Source organism: Tyto alba, unplaced genomic scaffold (assembly GCF_018691265.1).
Source record: "Tyto alba isolate M040663 unplaced genomic scaffold, T.alba_DEE_v4.0 Super-Scaffold_3, whole genome shotgun sequence".
In the NCBI taxonomy this organism is placed as follows: Eukaryota; Metazoa; Chordata; class Aves; order Strigiformes; family Tytonidae; genus Tyto; species Tyto alba.
The window spans coordinates 15,840,214-15,864,396 of NW_024881304.1; the positions used below are offsets into that span (position 1 = coordinate 15,840,214).

The window sequence follows — 24,183 nt, forward strand, 5'->3', positions numbered from 1 at the left end:
ACCTATTTCCAAAGGCCACTAGCAGATAATTATATTTGGTTAATTTACATACTTTCAGTTTATAATCCTAATTAGTTCTCCAACCAGTAGTCCCTAGGCAATATGTAGTCTTACCTCATTTTATTTGCTATCCCTAATGTGCAAGTTCTCTTCTTTTAATTTACAAAAAAATGCTGTTAGGTTTGGTTCAGGGCTTTCCCATTTTGGTGTACATCTAAACTGGGTGATTCCATGCTGATTTAAACCCTATTTGCAAATAAGTATTTTACATTTTTATAGATCTTGCATCTGGGAGGCGTTCTACAATTTAGGGAGACTGACCCCAGTTTGACACAGAGCCTATTTTCATTACAAAGAATCAGGCCAAATTCTGCACCAACCTGGATTGGGGGCATCCCATTGACATCTCTGGTTTGCCGAAGGGGCATGTGTTGGCAAAGGATGGCTGCTGAGGTGTCGGTCTGTAACCGTATCGTACTTCTACCGTGGCAGAAGTGGAGACGGGGTGTGGGGCAGTAGGAAGGAGTAAGGGCTGTGTGAGAGCCCCCGGGGGGCTGTGCACACGGGCTCTGTAAGGGGCTCTGGTGAAACCTCTCAGGCTGCTTGGCAATTGCTCGTTCCCCCTTTGTGTGCTCAGGATCTCTCCCTGTGTACGCCCTGTTTTGGGATCAGTTATAATCCAAGTTTGAGGTTAACACTCAGTAAAGTGGCTGAGGAGGGTGGAAGTGAAGATTGATAGTTTCAGGTGAGCAGCACTCCCTTTAGCTCCTTCCAGGTTTAAATAAACGTCAGAAAACACTCGGAATGAGCCCTGCCAGTGGAAGGAGCACATCTCCCAGCGCTGATCCCTGCAGGAGTCGGCGTAACTGGGGCTGAAGTTGAGTGTCCAGCCAGGGTCAACCCAGGGCACTGAGTTGGCACCTTGCTGTGGGACAGGGCCCTGCGCCCGGGCGGCGAGGATGGCTCTGTTGCTCTGCGGGGGGAAGAGCACAATCTCCACCGTTGCATGGAGATTGCTTGCATGAGATGTCCTGTAGGCAACTAGAACAATAATTTCAGTTGTTATCTTTTAAACACTAGGGTATGTACTATAATGCAGCTTTTAGAAAAGCTGTTGGATGAAATATTTCCTCTTAGGCATCAAAGGCTGCTTTCTAGTCTGATTTGATTCACTGTAATGAGGTCAGGTTTGAACTAACATTATGGTAATTTCTGATGTTTCCTTGCAAGCAATAAAAAGACCCAAAATTTCCCTTTTCAACACGGCATGAAGTACTTTGATAAGGCAATGAAAAGGGGTGTGTGATAAGATAACTGAGAAAGGAAAAGGAAAATCTGCAGTTTGCAAAGCTTTTGTGTGGATTTCCAGGATAACTGATGGATTCTGTGAACTGATGCTAGTTATTTAAATCATAACACTAAAGGAGAGAGGCGATTTTTAACTGACCAAAAAAACCCAGTAGATATTTAGTGAGGAAGAACTCAAAGGTGTGAGAATAATATTTGGCCTATAATTTTATTTCAACATCTTAAAGAATGTAAATTTTATACCGTTGATGCTTGAACCGTTGACACTTGAATTCCCAAATACTTTTCTGCCATTGCACACATGCATACAGTGCTCAGCATTTATATAACTGATGCCTAAAGGAACCATTACCTGTGAGGTTGTTCCAAAGGAGCCTACTTTTATGAGGAAACACCCTGATGTTAATTCTTCCTTATTAGAGCACTCCAAATCTTACTCTACTATTTCTAGGTAGACTGAAGATGACTTAATTGTCTTTTCATAACTTGTTTAAGGAATGTGATTCCACCCTAATCATAGCTCTGCCTGTGCATCTGAATTTATGAACTTTAGGAGAGGCAGTATTTTGCTGTGGCTCTCACACCTCCAGCTGGGATGAATAGAACATGAACTTAGATTAAAGCAGATATGAGACAGAGACAGCACGAGTCTTATGTTGAAGGCAGTGTGTTGAGAAAATGATGTATTCTTTCCTACTGTACCACTCGTGATGATAATGGCTGCTAGTATGTCAGGTGAAATCCTGGCTCTATCAAAGTCAATAGAAAATCTTTTGTAGACTACAGTAGGACTAGTACTTTATCCCCAAGGAAAATATCATTTGAAGATAAATTTACAGAGGCTTATTGACGTGAGTGCCAGATTTCAAGGGGCCGTGACAATTTACATGGGCTGAAGATGCCTTTTCAGGTATGTGAAAGATTTTCCTGTGGAATATGATAGACATACATTCAGTGCTAATTCAGTGCTAGTCCACAAAGGGAGTGGAAAACCTCCCCCAAAAATCTGTTGTTTGATTCTTGATTACTAGACAAAATAGGCACGGAGAAGCTGTTAATTTCACCCCTTCCAACTTTTCACTTCTATCATTAAGATTGTAATTTTTGCTCTGTATAGTTATGATAAAAAAGTCCAGAACAAAAACTTTGAAGGGTTTTGGAGCAAGTCTTCTGTGGGGGCAAGGGAAAAGGGAGAGGGGATGGAGAATCTGGGAACTATTCGTAATGAGTCTGTATTCCTTAATCCAGCAGAATATTCCAATTTATATCTGAATTCTTAATTAGAAGACAAGAAAATGAGTGATACCTCTGACATTTAGTTTTTCTCTTTTTCACCATCTCTTTAAATTTATATATTTATTTGATTTAATTTATATATGATTTAATTTATGTATTGTCTGTTTTTAATGCAAACACACACTGAAGCTTGTAAGTGGGTTTTATACACCACTAAAAACCACAAAACAAAGCAAAAGAGGAGAGTAGAAGTCCTATTTCTTTCTCACAGGTCATCTTGCATGCCTTGTGAGTTGAAGATCCGCATTGCTTGATTCTACTCTTGATATTCTTTGTACTTCTCTCTTGTCTCTTCCCTTCATCTCTCCTCTCCTCAGGAAAACCTCAATCCAAATTCCCCCCAAAGTCAGGATGCAGATTATTCTGTTAGGTTTGACTCCAGTAGGCTGTCCAGGCATTTCTGCAGCATAGGAGCTATGCTCGAGGAAAGAATACTCTACATGGTAAAACCAGGAGGGAGTCAAAAGAATTTTAAATAGTTTGAAATAGAAAACAATAATTTATTTTACTTCATTTTACTTGTTAACGTTTGTAGCTAATGATGATTTCATGAAACTGCTTTTATAATTCAATACATTCAAATCTATATAGCAAACAGTTACTACCATGGGCTTTTCAAATTCCACAAACTGTCTTATATAAACAAATTAGCTGTACATGCACATTTTTTTCAATAGGTTGCAACATTTGCAAACATGCTTTAAAATCCTTTAAAGCTGCAGTATAGTGTACTCTGCTTCAGGCTTTTCAGATGAAACCTATATACTTTCTTCAGAAACCTTAAAAAGAAAAATGTTTAAATGTTGAGCATAACTCTAAAAACTGCTGTTTGATAAACATTAAATATTACAAGAGAATGACTCTAATTTTGAGTTTAAACTTTGAGCTAAATATTGATAAACAGCACTCTGTGTAGAAGTGAACAACAGCAAAATAATACCACAAAATATGGTTTCACAAAAAAAAAATACATGTGTGGTTGCTCTTGTGGGGTTTTTGCATTTTTTTTTTTTTTTTAGGTAAAGAAAAGCATGGGTACCTTTTAATATGAATATAGTTTAAGCAAATTACCTGTGTAAGTATGGTTAATACATTTCTGATATTTAAACACTTCATGTAAAAGGTAACAAGTAAAAAAGTACAATCAGTATTCCAAAAAGCACTGCTAATATTGCCTTTGAAGGAGATGGGCAAGCTTCCTCTCCACTTCCCAGTGGAGATCCTGGCACCCACAGTTGTAGAGTTCAGTATTTAAACTATAAACTCGATGACTGTATTCTTATATACAAAAAACTTGCCACATTGAACGAGGCATTGATTTCTACCCCAATGGTAGTGTTTTATGTACATAATTTAGCAATGGTGATTATACAGTAGTCACTGACAGGAAGGAATTGTACACCCGTGTACCATCTGGTGACTTTGTTCCATGGGTTAGCAGTTCTTGGATTGTCATCCAATTGTCAAATATTTTTTTATTTCTCTTCTTCATCATTTTTTTGTGGCTCAGTTCAATGATATTCATCTCTTTCTTTTCTTCTGCGCCTTGCTGTTCCTTTAAGCAATCTAACCTGCTCTGCATCATAAACTCACGCCTCCTCCTCTGCTCCTTCGCTTTCACTAAATGCTGCTTCCGCTCCTCCTTGCTCCAGTAACGGCCCATCTTCATTTCACTTATGGCATCGTCGTCGGTTGTCATACCACTGCGCTCCTCCTTGATCTTTATGGCGCGTTCTCTCAGCAGCCTGTCCCTGACTGGCCTCTTTGTAATGTAGCGCGTCCCGTCGCTTCTGACCTTGACTTTCCACTCCATCCTCGGTTCGCTCTGGCTTGAATTAAAGTCTTTGCACATACTCACCAGACTCATTTGGCTCTGTGCATACTCCACTGCTGATTTCTGTTGGATCAGCTGCATGTAGCTCTGATAGTGCTGTGCGTGGGCAGGAATATGAGCATGCTTGTATGGAGAGTGATGGTATGGGGAGGTGTAGGAGCCAGAAGGTTTTTGACCATGAGTAGGGCTTTTGCTCCCATCGCTGGCTTTTCTCTCCTTGCTTTCCAGCTGCTTGCCAAGGTCAGGATCTTTAGCAGAGGCATGGCATTTACCAGTGCTGGATTCGTGACTTTCTGAGCTAGCAAATAAGTTCTTTTGGGAGACATTATATGCCACTGCCCCCTCATTACCTTGACAGTTAATGCCTTCTGCAGTTCTGCGCAGCGAATTGTCAGGGGAAATCTCCAGCGTGAGTGGTGTGCTTCGGCAGCTTTCGCCTGTGTTATAGGCACTCGAGCTATCCTTGTCAGACTTCTCGGGGAGCTCTGTAATGTCTGAGAGCTCGTGCCTGCGAACGTCGATGCTTGTGTTATAGTTGCGGAACCCGCTGTTATGCAGCATCCAGGGCTCTCTGTACTGATCTTTCAGCTGCTGCATTTTATGAGCTCTCACAATATTCAGGCACTCTAGCTCGATATTGCGCAGCTCCTCATTCAGCATTTCCAGCTCTCTGTCAACGCTTTCTTGGTCACTTTTGCTCATATCCAGAGTGCTGTTATGATAATACAGACTGTAAGGGTTGGCAGACTTCACCTGGCACTTCAGTTCCAGCAGTTCCCGGAATCTCTCACATTCGTCTACGGGGATGCCAAGGAAGTCAACGTCTGTGCAGTCGGCCGAGATAAATGACTCGTTGCTGAACTGCATATCGCCACTTCCTAGGGTGTCATGACTGTACGTCAGCTTCTTCTGGCTCCCTAAGGTGTTGGAGGAGGTGGTGTGATCATCTGCGTTGTTTTCCTGCTCAGAGCTCTCGTCGTTGCGAGTGCTGTCGTCTGTGCGCCCCACGCCACTGTCCTTCTCGTGCTGGTTAGATAAAATAGTGGCTGTATCTGTGGTACCTCCATCCTCCTCGTGTTTCTTCTAGTAGTAAAAACGGAAAGACAGAAAGAGAAATTACTGTAAGATGTTTATTTTTTCAGGGTGTTTATTTTTTAAGTTTTCTTAATCTGTCACTTGTTATACTTTCTGCATCTTTGTCTTTTACTTATATGGAAAGAAATATTATTAAGAACTCGTAGAAATGGTCACTAAGAATACAGACTGCTGTGGATGTCCTTTTGAGAAGAACCCAAGGTCTGCTTTTCAGTTATATAGCAACAATGACAGAAATCACATTTTCAAAATGTTTCTTTTCCCACTTAGGCACACAAAAGTATCCAGTTCTACTGTGGTGCCAAAGTGAGAATATGTCTCTTCAAAAAATGTGGATGCCACAGAGGATGTAGAGTTTTACAAAACTCTAGAAAAAGTTCTAGACAAAAATTGAAAAACTGTGTGATTGCATTGATCATGGCAGAACGATGAGGAATACAGACCCAAATCTGTGGCCCGGTATAAACTCTGCTATATAAAAACCTCTTCTTTATCTTTCTCCCTGTATATGGACCTTATTTCAGTCACTTGCCTGAGTTCTTCAGTAACTTTGAATTGTAAGGTTTTGGGAGGCAGGCTGTTTTCAGTAAGTGCACGTGTATCAAACAGGAAATTTTGGAAGTTATCTCTCTACCTGCTATATCTACCATACACCTAGCTTGTACTTTTCCCAGTGACCACAGCCAGAATGGTGGATTTCTAAGAACTGTGATCATGTTGTTGTAAGGGGCAAAATAAAAGATACAACATTTTAAAACATTTTGGTCCCTGAGATGAAGTTTTTGGATAGTCATGTAATATCTTGATTTTACAGAAAGTCCTCTTGCCTCGATCGTCATTCGAGACACTTAAGTGTATTCAGTCAAGCTCAATATTGGAATATTGAGTGCAATGTGAAGTTTTGACACCATTGTACAACAGAACGGTAGTACCTGCTGAAGCATGCTGGCAGTAAATTGCATTGCCTGGTGGTGCTGTTCCTCTAACATGTCCATGTGCAAGTCATCCAGAAAATCATTTCTGTCATCATCCATCCATCCTTCATCCAGCTGTGTGAAAAGGGATGGAAAAAAACAAACCAAACGTTGTCAAAGGAATGAAGACTGACATAAATTACGTTACTTCTTTGTGGAAAGTGATTGGGAAATCTTAGGAGATTCCTTCCTGTGACAGTGCTGCTGCGTCCTGGGAAGGAGCACACGTCTCCTTGGGCGAAGTGTGGGTACTGACTGTCCTACCTGCCCCCACAGCCGCCTCCATTTCCAGCAGCACGGTTTTATTTTCAACAGCCCTTTATACATGAAACAAAACCAGCCTTTTCATCCATGGAAATACTTCTAAGAGCTGGGGCTGTTTTGGTTTGAGCGTGACTTGATTAGGATGTATAAAATTACTCCAGAGCCCAAAGCTTGAACACACCGCTTGTGAGGCAGCATCAAGGGCCAGAGGGAAAAATGCTTGCTAGGGGTCTGTAAGACTGTTTTACTCCCAGCCTCAATTATCCCCAAGGGAAAGATCAGAAACAGCTAGGTTAAGAGGATAGTTGTGAGCCTGCCCCTGTGTCTCCAGGTGCATTGGCAAGGGTTGCTCTCACAGCGGGAGGAGCAGAGACAGATCAAACAATAGCGCTCATGGCTGTTTGTTCAACATCTTTGCTGTGCTAATCCTTGCTCCACAAAGGGATCTGGTTCAACCTTTTATTACAGCTGAGGATGCTTCTTGACAGTTTTTAACTACATTAAGAGATGGTGTAAGAAGGGCTAAATAATAGGTGTTTTAATGAATGAATAATCAATAGTTGTAGGAATTAGAGTTCACTATATTCTTCAAAGCTATGGCTTGAAACCATCCATAATACCTCGGACTGATGTTTGTAATAGCATTGCAGCATATATAAATCACCAAATGTCCTATAAATTGAACTTTAATATAAAATATATATATAAGTACCGTGACTGCTGAATTCCATTATTTTAGACCATATAGATGTCCAGCCAAGCTGTATAATATGGTTTTAGGTAGATTTGGTAGATTTAGGTAGGTTAAAATTCTTCAGAACAACTGCTTTCTACAAAACAGCATCTCGTTCAATTAAGAGTCAAGAGAGGGTTTTTTGTTGTTGCTACAGTACCTGAATTTCTGGTCTTGCAACAAGTAAGGAGATATTCTTGCTCTCTTCACTGGTGAGAAGTGCCACAGCTTCTTCTCGGTTCTGTACCTCTATGCCATTGATCTTTAAAGAAAAGAGCAACACAATGAAATCTTTTCATAGGGATAATTAAATGCTGCTGAGATGAGCTCTACAGAAGCGCACAGCTGGATAGATCCCAGCGCAGGCCAGGCACGGGCCATGCTCACATCTACAGCCGTGTGGTTCAGATAAGTGTTGGGCAAGTGTGTTGGTCTGGACGTGTGAGGCTGTTCCACACCTCTGCATGTGATGTGCAGGGCCTTGTTACGAGGACAGAAACCGGAGAAAGGAGAGTTAGGCCGGAGCAGAATCATAACCTCAGGTCTGGTGGGTGGAAAGGAACAGGAGCATCCGTGCGTGGGAGAGGGGAGGCCGTGGATGCTGCTCCCACAGACCGAATGGGATGTGGACTTCCACTCCTGTTAGTGTCTGTGCAGAAGACAGACTGCTTTGGACAGAGCCCCGTGGCGTAGGACTGTTGCACTTGGAGGACAACTCATTCTGGTACACAGCACCGGGTGTTCAGCCTGCTGAACAAGTACTAACATCCCTGTGAATACACAGGGCTGCCCTGAGAGGTTCTGCAAGGAGGAATAATTAATTGGGCCAAAATAGAGGGTTTCTGCGGGTAGAAGGAAGACTCAAAAAGTGGAAATGTATCAGAATATGTGCTGGAAACAGATGACATCTGCTGACAAAATGCTTAGCCTGCAGGGTGGGGCCAATATAGGGCTTTATCTGGCCAGGACTACCAAAATCTAACTGAGATACGGCAGAGGAAAGGGAAATATTCTCAGAAAGTTAAAAGGGAAGCGTATGATAAACCAGCCTGAATAGAACGATGTGTAAAAATTATACTGAAATACCGACACTGCAGCAGATTATAGAGTGTTAGCAGACTTTCAGCCATCGACACACGTACCTGAATAATGCGATCCCCTTCTCGGAGTCGTCCGTCTTTTGCAGCAATACTGTTGGGATCAATCTAGAAAACAGGAGAACTGTGAGTGCTTTGGAGGTTTGAGAGCTCAGTATTTACCTCCTGTTGTAAACTCAGTATTGATAATGTGACTGATACTGTAAGGCTGTAATGTCTGTCTGTCATTGCTGCTGTATCTGTGGTTGTTACATCTTGCTGAGTGATTACAGGACTCTTCCTTGCTTACGTGAGATAAAGTGAAACGCAAATTAAAATGACCAAGTCAAACCCAAAACATTTATTCCTGAGATGTGTCTTCAGAGAATGTAGGTTTATCATGCTTGCATGATATTGAGTTACCTCATAATTTAACATTTTGCTGTACAACACAGTGCTCTGATTAGAACCAGTTTTTGCATACAGAACAGGAAGGATTATGTCCTAAGTGATGCATTTTAATGGAAGATTTTAGATTTAGTTACAAGTTTCTTTCCCCACAATGCTGCTATGAATTTGAAATGGATCTGCATGATAAAAACATCATGTATAAAATGCTACTTATTTCAGGGAAGAGGGCAAAGAGAGACAAATGGGCCCCAAATCTTTGCAAATAAAAGTGTGTGGTGTTTTTTGGTTGTGGTTTGTTTTGTGGGTGGGGTTTTTTGTTTGTGTTTTTTTTTTTTTTTTTAAATTTTCATTTATATTGTTTATGGAATAATTGAGAGCAAAAATTAAAGGAGGAATATATCAAAAATACTTTGAAAACATCTGAAATTGAACTGAGCTGAGACTGTGTGAGGGGAAAAATGAACAGTAGATGTTAATATAACGAAGTTTGACTTCAATGGATGCAGGATTTCATTCAGTTTGGAGAAAAAGAAAAATAATTAGATTTCTTCCAGTTATTGCGTTCTGGCTGTTTTTCGAACATAGTACAAACAGAAGACAAACGTCTCAAATGCCCAACACTGCAGTTTAAAAGACAAATTGTATCTTATGGAAATCAGCTCAATCTTACCTCACTCACATAAATACCCATGTCATCTTCATCATCTGTTCTATAGCATACAGTAAGGCCAAGCTTGTCCTGGCTGTTCACTCTATGTAAATCTACTTCCTGAGGGTTTTTTTTTTTTTAAAAAAAAAAAAAAGGAAAAAAGAAAAAAAAAAAAAAAGAAAATAAAATACATTGTCAGTGAGATACCAGTGACTGATGGAAGCAATTTTTCAAATACAATGAAAATATTTTGCTTAAGTGATATAGTGGATCTCTTTTCATTTCACTTGTAGACGAGGTTAACTTACTGAGCAAAATGTGATTATATGCAGACAATCAATACCTGGGGCATTTTTGACCCTTCAGTCAATATGAAGTCATTTTGAAAACAGACCTTTTATTGATCTTAAAGAAGAAAAATTACCTATATATCACATAGTGGTAAGGCTTCAAATAGTAAAATACTTATACAGTATGATTTTAATATTTGCCACAGCTGATATATATTTCCTTATAAGCAGGGAAATTTTCTGGATTTTCAGTGAAAAATATAATACTCTGTTACCTTAACTTATGTAATTTTCATGAATTGATGTAATAAATTTCTCAAGAGTGTGACTGAAGATCAATATATTGTCAGCAAAGCATTTGGTATTGGTGATAGAAATATAATAAGCAAAGGTTTGGTTTGGGCGGGTCATAGATTATCATTCCAGTGCTCTTTCGGTGGTCTTGTTAGTCCTGGAGACATTTAAGCCATTTTAAAAACACACTTTTTTTTTTTTTCCCCCTGTGCTTTTTTCCCCACAGACTTCATGTGGGTTACTTTCTTCCTACATTTGCTGCTGCTCTGTGACACTGGAGATGCTTACAAGCTGTGGGGTGCTCCTGGCTGGCGCGCAGTCCGTGTGAGCATCCGTGTAGCATCTCTCAGCTCTGCCTTCTCACTTCTGAGGGACACCCGGGGAGCTTGAGAACCCTGGGGGGGCTTAACACATTTAACCAGCTTATTGCGACTGCTGCGTCAGCCCTGAGGATGCTGCTGTAGGGAGGACGGATGTTTCTTTATAGGTAGAGGTGTAATAGCAACTGTAGCTGTGGTTTTAATTTCTCTTAGAAGAGCGCATGGCAGCGAGGGAGGCTGGGGAAGGTCCCACTCCTCTGCAGCTGACGCCAGGCAAGGATGGAGGACGCGACTGTGGGGCTCAAGCCCTGTTGCTGCGAAGGGAAAGAGTGGGACCGGGCAGAGGGACGCAGGGACACAGGGTGAGAAGGACAGCCTGGCCCGTGCAGGATCGGAGGGCTGTCCCAGCCCCAGGGCACACCCTGCCCCGCACTCTTCTGCTTGGACCCGTCCGTCCCAGTGGAAAAGTCCTGATAACGTGACTCATTATTTCTGAGCATCTCTCTGTTTTGACCTGCGCTGTGTCATTTGTAAGGGGCAAGACAATAAAACAAGCTGATATGAATAATTTATTGGCATGTCTAGATGACAGCTGCCAAGATCAGCAATCTCATGTTATTTACTTGTCAACATGTGCAATTTCTTTTTTTTTTTTTTTTTTTTTTTTTCCAGAAGAAACATAGCTGTAAATGTCAGTGACATTTCAGATGGTATTTAAATGGTTTCAATCAATAGTATCCATGGTGAGCTGCTGCTCTTTTTCTCTCTCTTTTGTTACTTAAAGGTTTGAACGCAACACTTTAATAGTGGGCTGTTTTTTTTTCAGATTCCTACAGCTTTTGGGGCTTTCTAGAGAGCAAATTCTCCAGAAGAAAAGATGAGACAAAGTGGATTTAATTCTGATCTCATTTGATCCTTGGGAATGCCACTGCAGTCAATGTGTTTATTGTGCATTTAATCACGGTGTGAACAGGGAATGAGGTGGGAATTTGTGCATTGGGCCTAATTCAGACCTAGAATGATTCTTGTATTTCCTGTATTCTTGAACAAAATGATTTCATGTCTTGAGGAAAGTTTTTATATAGTTTACTCGTTTGAAAACATGGCGATGAAATACTGGCAAGTAACTAGTGCTGTAGCTCATTATACTGTTTGCCATAATGGTAGTGAAAACTATATATATGTTATATTAAACTCCCTCTCCCTTCCTCCCCCTCAAAAAAGCATGGTGACTTTGGAGATTGTTTAAATAGATCTTATGTAACCATACACATTTTCCAGCACCTTTTGGAGTGGAAGAATAGGAGGGAGCAAGCCATTAGTTTCATTCTTACCTGGTGCATGTTTTGAATAACAATAGGTGTTTTCCCAACATAACTATGAAGTGTATTAGAGTATAATTAAAAATGGGTTTACATTTCAAATGCTCCATCTAAGACGTTACCTGTGGTATACTAGAAGGTAATAAATCATCTGGTAAATTAAACATTATATATTTTAAAAGGAAAACTGATATATATGGTTTAAAAATACCCTTTCAAATAAAGCAGTGAAAAGCTAAAGCAAATAAAAAATTCTTAGAGCAGGTGCTTAGAATCTGAATTTTTATGAGGAATTAGTTGACAGACATACCCCTGGGCACAATCCCTCTAGTCCTTGGTAGGAAAAGAGTAAGTGGGTTTGATGCTACCCAAATATGATAATTTTGCGTACTTAAAGATAGGAACAGCTGCTGTCTGTGCATCTTTGCATCGATAAAGTTTTAATATAATCATAAAGGTTTGAAATATATGAGAGATAAAAGTGTGCAATTCCAGTTGGAGTTGAAGAACCAACACCAGAGTCTTCAAAGCAAAGATTGTTTCCCATGTTCAGAGTAGAGTCTGTGCAATTGAGAGACACATAAAAAGGAAAAATAGAACAGAAAATTGTCACCTGCAAGGACAGGTATTATTTTATATATGTATGTATGTGTGTGTATATATATATAAATATATATATATATATACAGCTTGTGTGATTGTACCAGGAATTAATTAAACTCTGGGAATTAATATGGGCCTAGAGAACTTTGGAGGTGTAAGTTCATGTGCTTGCAATGCCACTGGACTTGCCATTTCTTACTCTGTCTTCAGCGCTGCACTTCTGGAGAGCCCAGGGGCCCCTGCGTGCACAGCAGCAGCCGGGCTGCCAGATTAGTCTGGTGTATGGTACAGTCTTGGAGGTGAAAGAATATTTAGTGCTGAACTAGGGCTCAGAGAAGATTGTCATGAACTCTGTATAAAATAATATGAAATGTATCATGCACCTACATTGCAGAAAGAGGACACTGAAGTTATTCAACACCTGGTCTAGATCTGCAGAAATTAGTTAGCAGACAATGGTGGTATCCACAGAGTGTGGTAATGTTGGCGCTGCGTTAATATGATAAATGTAAAAGTTTCATATGTGTTACAACTTTCACACAGATAATTAAAATCTGCTTCTTTATATCGAGTAAAAGGGACATTTTGAGAGATGTTCAAGAGACGTATTTGTATGCTATTTCAGAATAGAGTCTGCACAAGAGAACTGTCTGAAAGATTATTGGCTCCATATCAAATGTAGAGCCAAGGAGGGCTCAGAGAGCTAGTTGCTGAAATCCATATGGCATTTGTAGCGAGACAAGAAGAAATGAACGTGCACTATGACATTATACCTGTAACCACTCATAATAATGAATTAGGAGTAAGTGATAATAATAAATTAACCTCTATAAGCTTAGAAAATCCTTCATTTGCAAGAGATTATTGAATTACTGTACCGGTGATTTAAAATTATGGCCTGCCTGCAAATTTGTAAAAATCAAAGTCCTTTCTCTAACAAGACAGAAATGGGGAGTAGAAATCTGAAATGAGAAGACAATGATGGGTAAAAAAAGTTCAAACTTTCACAAAGCATTATCCAAAGCTTGCATGATATGTACTCTGTCCCTTTGTCTCTGTAAAAATCAGTGGGGATTTTTTCTGTGCTGACTTCTGACATGCCTGACCAGCAGGGCCCGCTTTTTTACTATTCCATTAATAGGTTTCACCCAGAAAAGAATGTCAGGGAAATAAATATAAAGAACTATTTCCTTTTATACTGTGTGAGGCCTTCTCACCGCCTTTTGGCATCTGACCCTGCTTCAGCAGGAGGAAGAATCTTGTTGTAGCTCTCTTGAAGCTAAAGAGAATGATTGTTACATTTGTCTTTTCACATAAATGTGGTTTTCAACATGGGTAAGAAGCAAACCCCCCACCCCTCCACTTTTCAGACTAGAAAATTGTATAAACCAGGTTTTCTTTCCAAAATTCTTTGCCCTAGAGAAGAAGTAAAAATCTACTTGGAGGTTTCTGTGCCAGCCTGGCTCTATGATGGTAATTCTCTGATAGATCATAGACATTGGGCTAGTGTAAGTCATCAGCGGTGCTGGAGAAGGCTGAAGAAAAGCCCTTCTCACGCTGACGAAAAGAGATTTAGGTGCCCAAGTAAGGTAACTTGAAGGATGCCCAGGCTCTTTGCCAAGCAGATGGCCAATGGTCCACAATTAAGACCTTTCTCAGGCGGTAAGAGGTGTTAAGGCCAGGTTGAAGTCCTCCACAGAACTAAGGGAGGACAGCCTTTCAGTAGTAGCTTGTCAGCAAGTTGAAAATTTTACCTCTTTTGGATTTGTTCTAAACAAAGAAAATACAAATATTTGTCTTGGAAAGTACAGTTGTGAAGCTGAAGGAAGGTGCTGCTTTTTAAACCTTTCCATGTTCAATCACTGCCTGAGCAGGACAGCTAGGGCTGAAGTCCGTTGTATTCAGAGACAGAGTAATGCCTTGAGAAGTTCGTGATCACTGCAACTCCCAGCAGAGCAGGAGCATTCACTGAGAAGAAATATATTCACATAAAAGACGCTTTCAAATGCTTTATCACCAGGATGGAATAAAAATTGCAGAGTGGCTGTAATGGAGCCTTCTGCTTCCCACGTTCAGATAGTTACCTCTTGTCTCCTTCCCTCCCTTGCAAATAGATTACTGAAGAAGTAAAAGAAAACTTTAAACCAATGTAGCAAAGTACAGTAAAGGGGAGAGCTTGAAACCTTGGTACTCAGGTTTTATTTATGGTTTCCGAAAAGCAATAAAGTATTAATTTCAAATTGTGAAGCATGGATTTTGATGCTCAGTGTGTTAATTTTTTGCTGATCAGATGATGTTTTTTCATGCTGGGAGCGCTGTGCAAGAGCTGTGCGCTGTGAGGGCAAAAAGCTATTTGAATGAATCTGTTGTCCTTCAGTCGTTTGATGTGAAGACTTCACTTCTGTCCAAGATTGAGTGAGAGTATCAGAAGGGAGATTTCTTAGCAGTTAGTGAACATTTAATGTAGTTTTTAATCTCCAAGCTACACTTAGTCTCAACTAGCCATTCAGCTGAGTTCAGTTTCTCTACTCAGAAAGAAAGCAAGACCTACATACGAGTCACATACAGGAAAGTGTAAAGACAGTCAAATGTGAGAGAACAAGCCCCCATTTTGGTGTAGAATGTTCTCCTTTGTAATCTGAGAAAATTAACACACTGAGAAAGCCTTCACTCGGGCTGTGTGTCTGACAGCTGGACAGACTTGTTTGAATAAACATATTAACGCATAACACTGTTTGGGGAATCCTGGAGTGACATTATTCTTCCTTTATGAACCTGAAATGACTTCTGTCTGGGCCTCTGTGAAGAATGAATGTACTTTTAATTTATAATAAAATAGTAGTTCAGGATTTAGTCCCTCTTTCCTTGTGGCATGTAAACTTCAAAATAAAAGAAATGGTATTTATTTATTTTTGTAGTAGAGAATACATGGCGGTTACCTCTGACTCATCAATTTTAAAGAAAAATGTTGAGAGATAGAACTGAGAAGACAATTTTGGCATCTTGGCAATACTGCCAGAGCAAATTACTTCCTGCGGATATTTACATTAGAAGCTTGTGAACTTGGGTATTTCGCTGTTTTTGTCTTGTTTACTTGTTACAAATCACTAACCAGTCAGTTATAGACCATAAAAGTTTAGATGAGGAACTTCTGATTTAAATTCAAAGCACATTTTATGGACACAGAAACCCAGAAGGCTGACTTGATGGCTTTCTTACTTTAGACATTCCTGCTGCAGTCAATGAAACAGTGCCTTTGTGGTCTTTTAAAACATATCTATCAAAAGGCAAACAAAAAAGCAACTAGTCAGTTTGAGTCCCTGTTAGCACTTTGACCTTACCATTGATCACAGTCTCTACAATTTGCACAAGAATCTGTAGTGGTTTTTAAGAAATACTATTATGCTACAGAGACTTTTCTAATGTTCATCTCCCTGTGTTACAGAGCTGATCACCTTTTGCCATCAAGTACTATATCAATGTCAAAATTATTAATGTTGTGGTTTAAGGCATATTAACGTCTGGCTACTGAAGTGCATGTGTTTAAATAGTTTTCAGCTCAACTGGTTGACCTTCTAATGGAAGCAATATAATTTATCCACAATATTAGATTTCCTAAAAGATAGATTTTGAAAAGACACTGGCAGAAAATACTAATTTGTTCTACATTTTCCCTTAAAACTGAAATCTATATTGTATTTATTTTCATTTAAGAAAATAGAAAGGCACTTGTTTGAAAAGTAAGGCCTTGAAGTCTGCTAAACAGCATTTGTTTTACTGGCACTTTGATTTTATCCCAACTTTGATTTGCGTTTGTATACAGAGATGAATTGCTACCAGATCTGCAGAATTTGAGAACAGCTTGCAAACTTTTTATGGGGCTTTAGTCCTTGATCCTGCAAACACTTTTATAGAAGGCAACAACTTCATGCTCATAGAATGACTGAACTCTGCTCCCATTGAAGCTGTTGATAAATCTACCACTGATTTAAACAGAGCTACAGACAGGTCAGCATCGCTTACTTTGATAAATAAGTGTTAGCAGGACCAGGATCTAAGAAATCAGAAGTGCAAGCAAGCTAAGAGTAAACTATTCACTTACTGATAATCTTAAATGGATTAGCTGGGTCAGACATGGCTGGCAGTATTTAGAAATACTGAGATACTTTACTGCTATTTATTACAAACTTTTCAAAACACTTCAGTGGGTCAGTACTGCTTAAGTTTCTTTCAGAACACCAAGGCCCACAATTTATATGCTGTACTCTGAATGGTTGGGAGCAGCTTATTAACATTAAGAATGAGAAAACTGAAGATGAACTTCTGATGGGAAATACAAGTACTGAAACCACAAATGACTTTTAAAGATTTGGCAGGAAAATGGACTGGCTATACCTTCATGATTGGTTCAACTTCTATTATCTATAATTTTATATGTATACATATATAACTTTTCAGTAATGAAAAAGGGAGGAACAGCTTAATATAGTGGCAAATATATTCTGGTCTTGTCTTGTAAACTTAAAATACTTCATAATTATATGATCAAGAACATCTGTTTCTCAGCTGGGGAATATTTAAGGGAAACACACATTTTTACTGCGACTACGTGGAACAGGTCCTGCCACTCAGCAAACTTGCAAAGTCTTTCAGATTTTCAGAAAGTCTAAATCAGCATAGTTACACAGAATTTAATTAGTGGAATCAATTACTTCATTATTTATGTTAATTTGGTAGCTTAAGAGCTAGCTCATCAGTCCATGGCACACAGTCAGATACACTGCTAAAGGTATCAGTAAGGTTTGTAACTTTCAGAGTAAATAATAAGCAATGTTGTTGCAAATATCTGCTTTAAAATGTCTTTTCACTTTATATACAATATATAGAGTGTGACATGCACATGTTAAACTGTCAGTAAATGAAATAGTTACTAAAGTCTAAGTACCTCTAATTCCAACTCATCTCGGTCCATTTCTTGGTGAATTCCTCCCATGTAGTCATTTGGGTCATAGTATTCATGCACTGATGGATGGCTGGGAAAAAAAAAGGTATGATTTAGGACAGCACTCAGTAGTCTAGTTAGGATATTAATCCATTCCAAGCAAGTCATCATGAAAATGATGGAGTAACAACCACACCAAGAAGTTGAGTGTGGTTAATTATATACACTAGGCCATTTACACCAATAAACGTATTAAAAATTACATGCATTGTAACACGAGTCTAAAGCATTTGGCATCCGATGATGAATGGGAAAGTTGTAAAGAGTCCTAGCATTTCTTAAGGATTCTTCTCCAAATGTAGAGCTGACTTTGGGAAAAAAATATACAGAGAATAGCAGCAAAGTAGGGCAAGGGGATACCGGGTGACAGCTAAGTGGGCAGATATTTGTCAGGGTTCAAGATGAGAGGAAATAGTAGGTTATTTACTCATGACCTCAGGTTATTTGCAGACATGAAAGTAAAATCATTCTTGCTTTGCTGCTTGGCATTTTTACTTTGCCTTAAAACCATAAAATTTCATCAAATTGTGAAGTATTATAAAAATAATTTGCCACCCAACTCTTTGGATCAACAGCATTCTGTTGATTGATTTGAATGCGATAGGCTGTGAATAATGATTTAAATACTATTTAAATATGCACTGCTCTTCCTATTGCCATTAACTGTCCATATTATAGAAGCTATAAGCAGTGTAATGCTCTTGTGATCACTGTTTTCTATGCTGGAACACTTTTTTTCTGCAATGAAAGTAAACTCCCTTTCCTTCTCTGTTCACTAGATACATGTTTCTTTGTGAGTGTGAGGCTATTTTCATAACAGCATCTGCTAATTGGCTAAAATACATAAATTATACGTAGGTTAGATTAATCTGAATGGGATTCGGAGAAGTTACAGAAGCATTAGGAAAAAAAAGACTCTGCTTTCTTGCGCATGCTGTGCGAGAGCTTGAATAGCTGACTGATTGCCCTTGGACGCTGGGATAGCTGTGAGGCAGGCGAGGTGGTTAGCACCAACATCTACAACTCAGAGTAAGGCCACTGATGATGCTAGCAGTTGGGATCCATGTCTAACGATTAAGGGGCAATATGAAGTTATTTGACAGGACTGAGCGGTTATTATGCAGGCACATTGCAACCTCTATGATTCATCGTGAATTATCTTTGCCATTTTCTTCGTGCGATTGGTTTTGCGGTTGGAAAGTTGCAGGCATTGAAAGCCCCTCTTGCAAATGTGTCGGGGGGTATGCAGCGTAGGTGCAATAAGAGTAAGTGTGTCCTCTCCACAGTGATCTAAGCCCTGCTGCTTGTTTGCAAAGAAGCTCAAAGCTATAGCCTTTTGTCAAACGTTTCCACTAAAACGTGCAGCTGCGCTTGAATTTTCAGTGGGCAGGGAATAGGTGGCCATGAAGTAATATCCGGTGGAACCATTTTTCAAGTAATCAGCACCGAGAGTCATGAAAGGAACAGCCATTGCACATAGAATCCCAGTTCCTGGCTGAATGTGTGAACGTTAACGTGCTGTGCAAGTCACTTAGGAGCAGTACAGGATGAGTGCCTGTTCGTAGTTAAACCCTATTTCCTAGGAGCACCGACAGGGATGTCCGGTGGTGTGTGCTCTGGTGTGCCGATCGGTGGGCACAGCCCAGGCTGTCGGGGGGCTCCCCTTCCAGAGCTGCACTGCGCGGCCAGGACACGTGCACACGAGCACTGCCTCCCACCGTGTGCAGGATCACCTCAAAACCAGGTATTGCTGTGGATTGGCCAGATCACGGTCTCTCATACACAGCAACTGAGGCGTTCAGAATCCTTTCGATTACTTTTTCCCTTGTGGAGACGCGTGGCAAGATGACAGGCAATTTGCATGGGCTCCTTGGGGAGCCGTTTTCCTCTTGAACAGCGTGTGAGGGCGTGGGGTGTGTGTGCCAAGAGATAATTGTCATTTTTATTTGTAAGTACAAAAGCATCAAACTACCATTAACAATAATTAAAATTTGATTCTAAAACATCCATGACAGCACTGGTAAGTAATTTTAGTCCTAGAAAATAATTTATTTGGGTAACATTGCTGCAGGGTTATAATAAAGTAATTAATACAATGGAACAGAATGTAGCAGCTCTTAGCATTACACAATTTATGGCAGCCATAAAAATAAAGTTAAAACATAAGCAACCCAAAGAGGCAGTGAGAGGAATTACCAAAAGCAATAACTTTATCCATCAAATGCCAGCAAAATATAAGCTTTATGAGGCCATCTTGTGACTCTGGCATTATTCATGTGAGTAACGGCTTGCTAATGTGTAGAAAAAATGAAAATGTTTTGAGTTATGGTTCAGTGGCGTATGAATCATGGCTACTTCTGGCGGTACTGGTTCACCAGCAAGTAAAGGTGGGTTTGTGAAATACTTCTAGCATGCCCCATTAAGGAATGCAAGGATTTTCAAGGGCTTCAAAAACTGTTACTTACTCTTCAGGTAGGAGGTAGGGGTCTAGCACAGAGACAGGTGGAGTAGGTGAGCTCATCTTGCTTAGAGCCATGATGTGTTCAAACGTGATATCGGTCTGTGTGCCCACATCTACCAGCTGCGAGTCGTGAGGAGGAGTGAAGACCTTGGCGCGGGGAGTTCTTCTCAGGACCTGCACCACGATGGGCTCCTTGGCTGTTTTGAATGCTTCCACTGCCTGCTCGTGTGTTGCTTTAGATAAATCCTTTCCATTGACCTGCGGGAAGAAAGCGAGCAAAGCAATGAAAGAAACAGTCAGAAAGCGGAGGATGTATCTTTGTTGGCTTTGGCTGTTAATTTAAAAGTCTCAATTTCCACATAAAGGTATATACAGCAAGTACTAGTAACTATGAAACGTTATGCATCTCTCAGTTTCCCCTTTCACTACCATAACTTTACAGATCTTGTACTTTGCTTTTTATTTTGATTGTTAGATTTTACTGGGCTCGCTCTTTGAGCTAAAGTACAAACCAGCATCCCATTTGTTTCTTGCAGATTAGAAATCCCTCAGCCCTTGTTCAGACAGAACAAGTTATTGATTCTCCTGTAATTTTTCTAGATTTGTTTGTTTTTTAATCTTTTAACCTTTTTGCTGAACCAAACTACTGGGACGAGATCTGAAATTACAAAACTATGTATTTGTGTCTGATAAACAGTTTTGCAGATGAAATATGATGGTGGTACCTAGTCACTGCACTAAACCCCTGCATTTTAGGGACAGGCATGGACATCGTACTGGGCTAGTGAATAGACATAATAAGGAAAAAGCAATCACGGGTTTTTTGCTGAAATAACTTCTTGTCTGTGTAGCTTGGCCATTTCTCATCCTCAGATCTTACCACCGTTATCTCCTGGTTGAGTGAATACTTATATGTAAGAGAACACCTTTACTAAACATGACTGAGATACCCCACTGCAAACTAACAATATTAGGCACGCCAGGCTATGGAAGGTGGGGGGCTGAGAAGTTGAACGCAAATCCCTCCTATCTCAAAGGAGTAGTGAAGCTTTTGTTCACAACAGCAGAACTGAAACGAGGCATTCAATTCACTACTCAATTTCAAATCTTTGGCAAGCAGACGTGTCTTCCCTGATCCAGAGCAAGGTCTTGAGTATTCCAACCCACTGTAGCTTTGCGTTTCACTCATGCTTAGCCGCCTTCCTTGCATAGTTTCTAGTGAATTCTTCCATAAGTATCTAAGTCTACCTAGGGGCTGTGAAGGGCATGAGGTCACATTTGTCAGAATTTTTATAAAGCTGCAAAACCGTAATTCTCATTTTGAGTTTTGCTTTGTGAAAAATTTTAATGTTGCTGTGTGTCTCTGACTGTATGGACTGCAATTTTAAGGAAGCTAAACACAACGAACAGTTTGGAACAAACTGAAAAAAGGCAACTGTGGTGAAAAGACTGAATGTGTGCCCACTCCCTGCTGTTTCCAGCCTAACGTGGAGATTTCTTTTGAACTTTGGCCTGTTGAGACATTTGCAAATCCAAAAGTGTTATGGGCTCATATATAAAAAAACTATGTTTCAGAAGCAGTGGGAACCACTGGTAACTCCAATAAGTTTTTATCCTCTTTTAACCTGCAAACTGTTGGCATTTTAATACAGATGAAAAGAAGCAGTTGAAGAGAAGCTGCCCAGAGCAATTTGTTTGTGAAAGCTGTATAGTGAAATGACAATCCTAAAGCATCGTGCTATCATGTAGTTGTCACCATATTCTTTGGACTAGTTGACTGACATGTAGAGATAAACTGCAATTCAAGATACGGAGATGCTACTAGTACTGACAGTGAGGGCCCCTATCGTAGCAGTCCCTCTCATCAAGGAGCATGCTTTGTTTATATATTTTCTTTATGAATGATGTCTTACATTGTGCTCTTTCCAGTTAGACAGCTATTCACTTGATAAACCGCATTACTGTCTCTGTAATCAGAGGGATGAGTTGCACAGTGGAAACTATTGCCTTCTGCATGGAAGTGCACGCAAGTAATAGCATATTTTTCCAAGGCATAAAAATAATGAATCGCCTTGATTGGACACAGATGCAGTAGTGTCTAACCTCAGGTAGTAGAGGTGGCTACTACTTTGTCATTTAATCATCTTTGTATATGTCTGAAATGTCCGCTAGTATGGTGGCTCTGCCACATTAGCTTCCTGAATATGACTGAAAACTCTAAAATGTATGTCCAGATTCTGCTATCTTCACTTGTATCAGATTGCACTTAGTTCACCCTGTATTATGCCATGTTTAGTCCTATTAAAGTGGGGCCAGTGAATGAGTAACACTACTCAGCACAGTAACTGAATGTAGCCCATACTTAACGTATTGCCAACAGCAAAAAGCTGGGTGATAATAAAGAGAGTTAACTCGAGTGCAGAATAGATTGAAAAGGCTGAATTCCTCCTGAATTACCTTGTGCACAAAACAATTTTTACACTGTCATCTTTGGTTTATCTTAGAGAGGTGATAACACCAGGTTTTTTGTTAAGTCAGCTGAGAATGGAAGGTGTTAGCACTACATTTACATTACACAAACACTTGTCTTGAACACAATTGCTCACAGCAATGCATAGCATGTAAAGTTTGGCCTGGTCAAATTAAATATCATTAACTCGCCTAATTGAGCAGATTACTTTAAAACAATTTGTACAGCTGTAAAATTAAGTTCAGTGTAATGTTTTCTCTGGAAAAAGGAAATGCTGATTATGGTTTGAGTTTTATTATTTGTTGCAAATTAAATGTTGCACATTTTACTGTGTGCATCCTATTTTTTTTTCTTTTTTGGTACAACTATATCAAACAAACAATCAAAATAAAAGAATCTGAATTGCAGCAAGTGTACTGTTTTTCCAGAAATGTGCTCAGAATAACTCTTGAGCAGGAAACTTTTCATGTGAGCTATTTTCTACATCTTTATGCTAAAAACTGGTAAAATCCTGCAAAGGATAGCTTTCCAGTTTGTTCCCCAATATTTTGATGAGCTTGGATTGCAGATAGTGTAGTACAGGGCCTGCATTTTAGTTTAGGCTCTTTTGGACACTTTTATTTCTGAAAATCCATGGACTGGCATCCTCTTTGTGCTTTCATATGTAATTGTTTATTTAAGTAGTCATAACTTCAAAGTCAGCTTGATATTGTGCAGCGAACAGGCAGTAGTTGGACTGTATCATAAATTGTTGCTATTGGAATTATTTCCAAGCAGTATCCTGACTATGTTTTCTACAAGGTGATAACGCAGTGAAAAAGAGAAGTGTTGCACAGCCAGGCAGAAGGACCTGAGAACAGATTTTAGAATTACAGAGAAGAGCCAGCTAGATTTCAATCTAAAACCTCTCCTGCAAAGGGGATCTTGTATAGGAAAGGTTGATGACTTTCTGGCATTCGGCTTTGGGTTGAGACTCAGCATTTTGTCGGCTTGTTTCCTGCTGCCGTTGAGTTCCCTCTCTGGGCAGCAGAACAGATACAGGTGGATTTTCACAACTGCCCATTCATCAGTGGCTTAACTGTAGCTACTGGACAGTGAATTAGACTGTTGAGGAGCTTGTGCTCATCTTGCTCTGCTTTGCTGGCTCCAAGGATAGCTCCACCGGAGGGGCTGGGGAAAACCTGGGGACAGGGATGTTAAAAGGGCTCTAAGTGATGGCATCAGGGCTGCTCTGCTAGAACCTTTCATCTTGTGTCACTGGCTCCAAGTCAGAATCGAGCATTTCATTGGGTATTTGTATTCAACAATCTCCACTTGGGCGTTTCAGAATGCTAGGACTTGGTAGAGCATGGTAAATAAATAACTCTAAAAGGGGATTTATATTTGATGTATATATAATTTTATATCATGGGTTTGATAAGATGGCAATGATTATAGTAAAATGAAAGCATAACTCACTGTACCATTATTATTATGGGTTTCTTAACCCACTGCTAAAATATGGCTGGGGATCTTGTCTTTAAAAGTTAATAATTCTATGAAGGATGGCAGCATCCGCATCAGATTAGGCAAACAATTCTCCGGACAGCAGCTGCTCACATGATGAATGGTTTCAGGGTCAGTCTGTGGATCTCTTACAAGAGATTGATTCCTAAACTCGAACTGAGTGGAATCCTTTTAGCTCTGCAGGTTTCTGTTTTGATCAGTGCTCTTGGCCAATGTGGTGGATTGCTGACCTATTAGATGTGTTCAGAACTGCACTAACAAAATAAGAGTTAATG

The 24,183-nt window shown here is 39.9% G+C and overlaps 1 protein-coding gene across 2 annotated transcripts in view; it reads right to left on the bottom strand.

Moving 5' to 3' along the window:
* Positions 1–1,489: 1,489 nt before the first annotated feature.
* The window catches only part of PDZRN3 (PDZ domain containing ring finger 3), a 148,326-nt gene continuing 125,632 nt past the window's right edge, over positions 1,490–24,183 (bottom strand). For both annotated transcript variants that reach the window (XM_042799673.1, XM_032985741.2), the window contains 7 exons: positions 19,937–20,190; positions 17,415–17,502; positions 9,662–9,760; positions 8,647–8,709; positions 7,665–7,766; positions 6,466–6,582; positions 1,490–5,521 (listed from right to left, as the gene is read on the bottom strand). In XM_042799673.1, the coding sequence (XP_042655607.1) occupies positions 3,971–5,521; positions 6,466–6,582; positions 7,665–7,766; positions 8,647–8,709; positions 9,662–9,760; positions 17,415–17,502; positions 19,937–20,190 (2,274 nt within the window). In that variant the 3' untranslated portion in view covers positions 1,490–3,970. The remainder of the gene's footprint in view (positions 5,522–6,465; positions 6,583–7,664; positions 7,767–8,646; positions 8,710–9,661; positions 9,761–17,414; positions 17,503–19,936; positions 20,191–24,183) is intronic.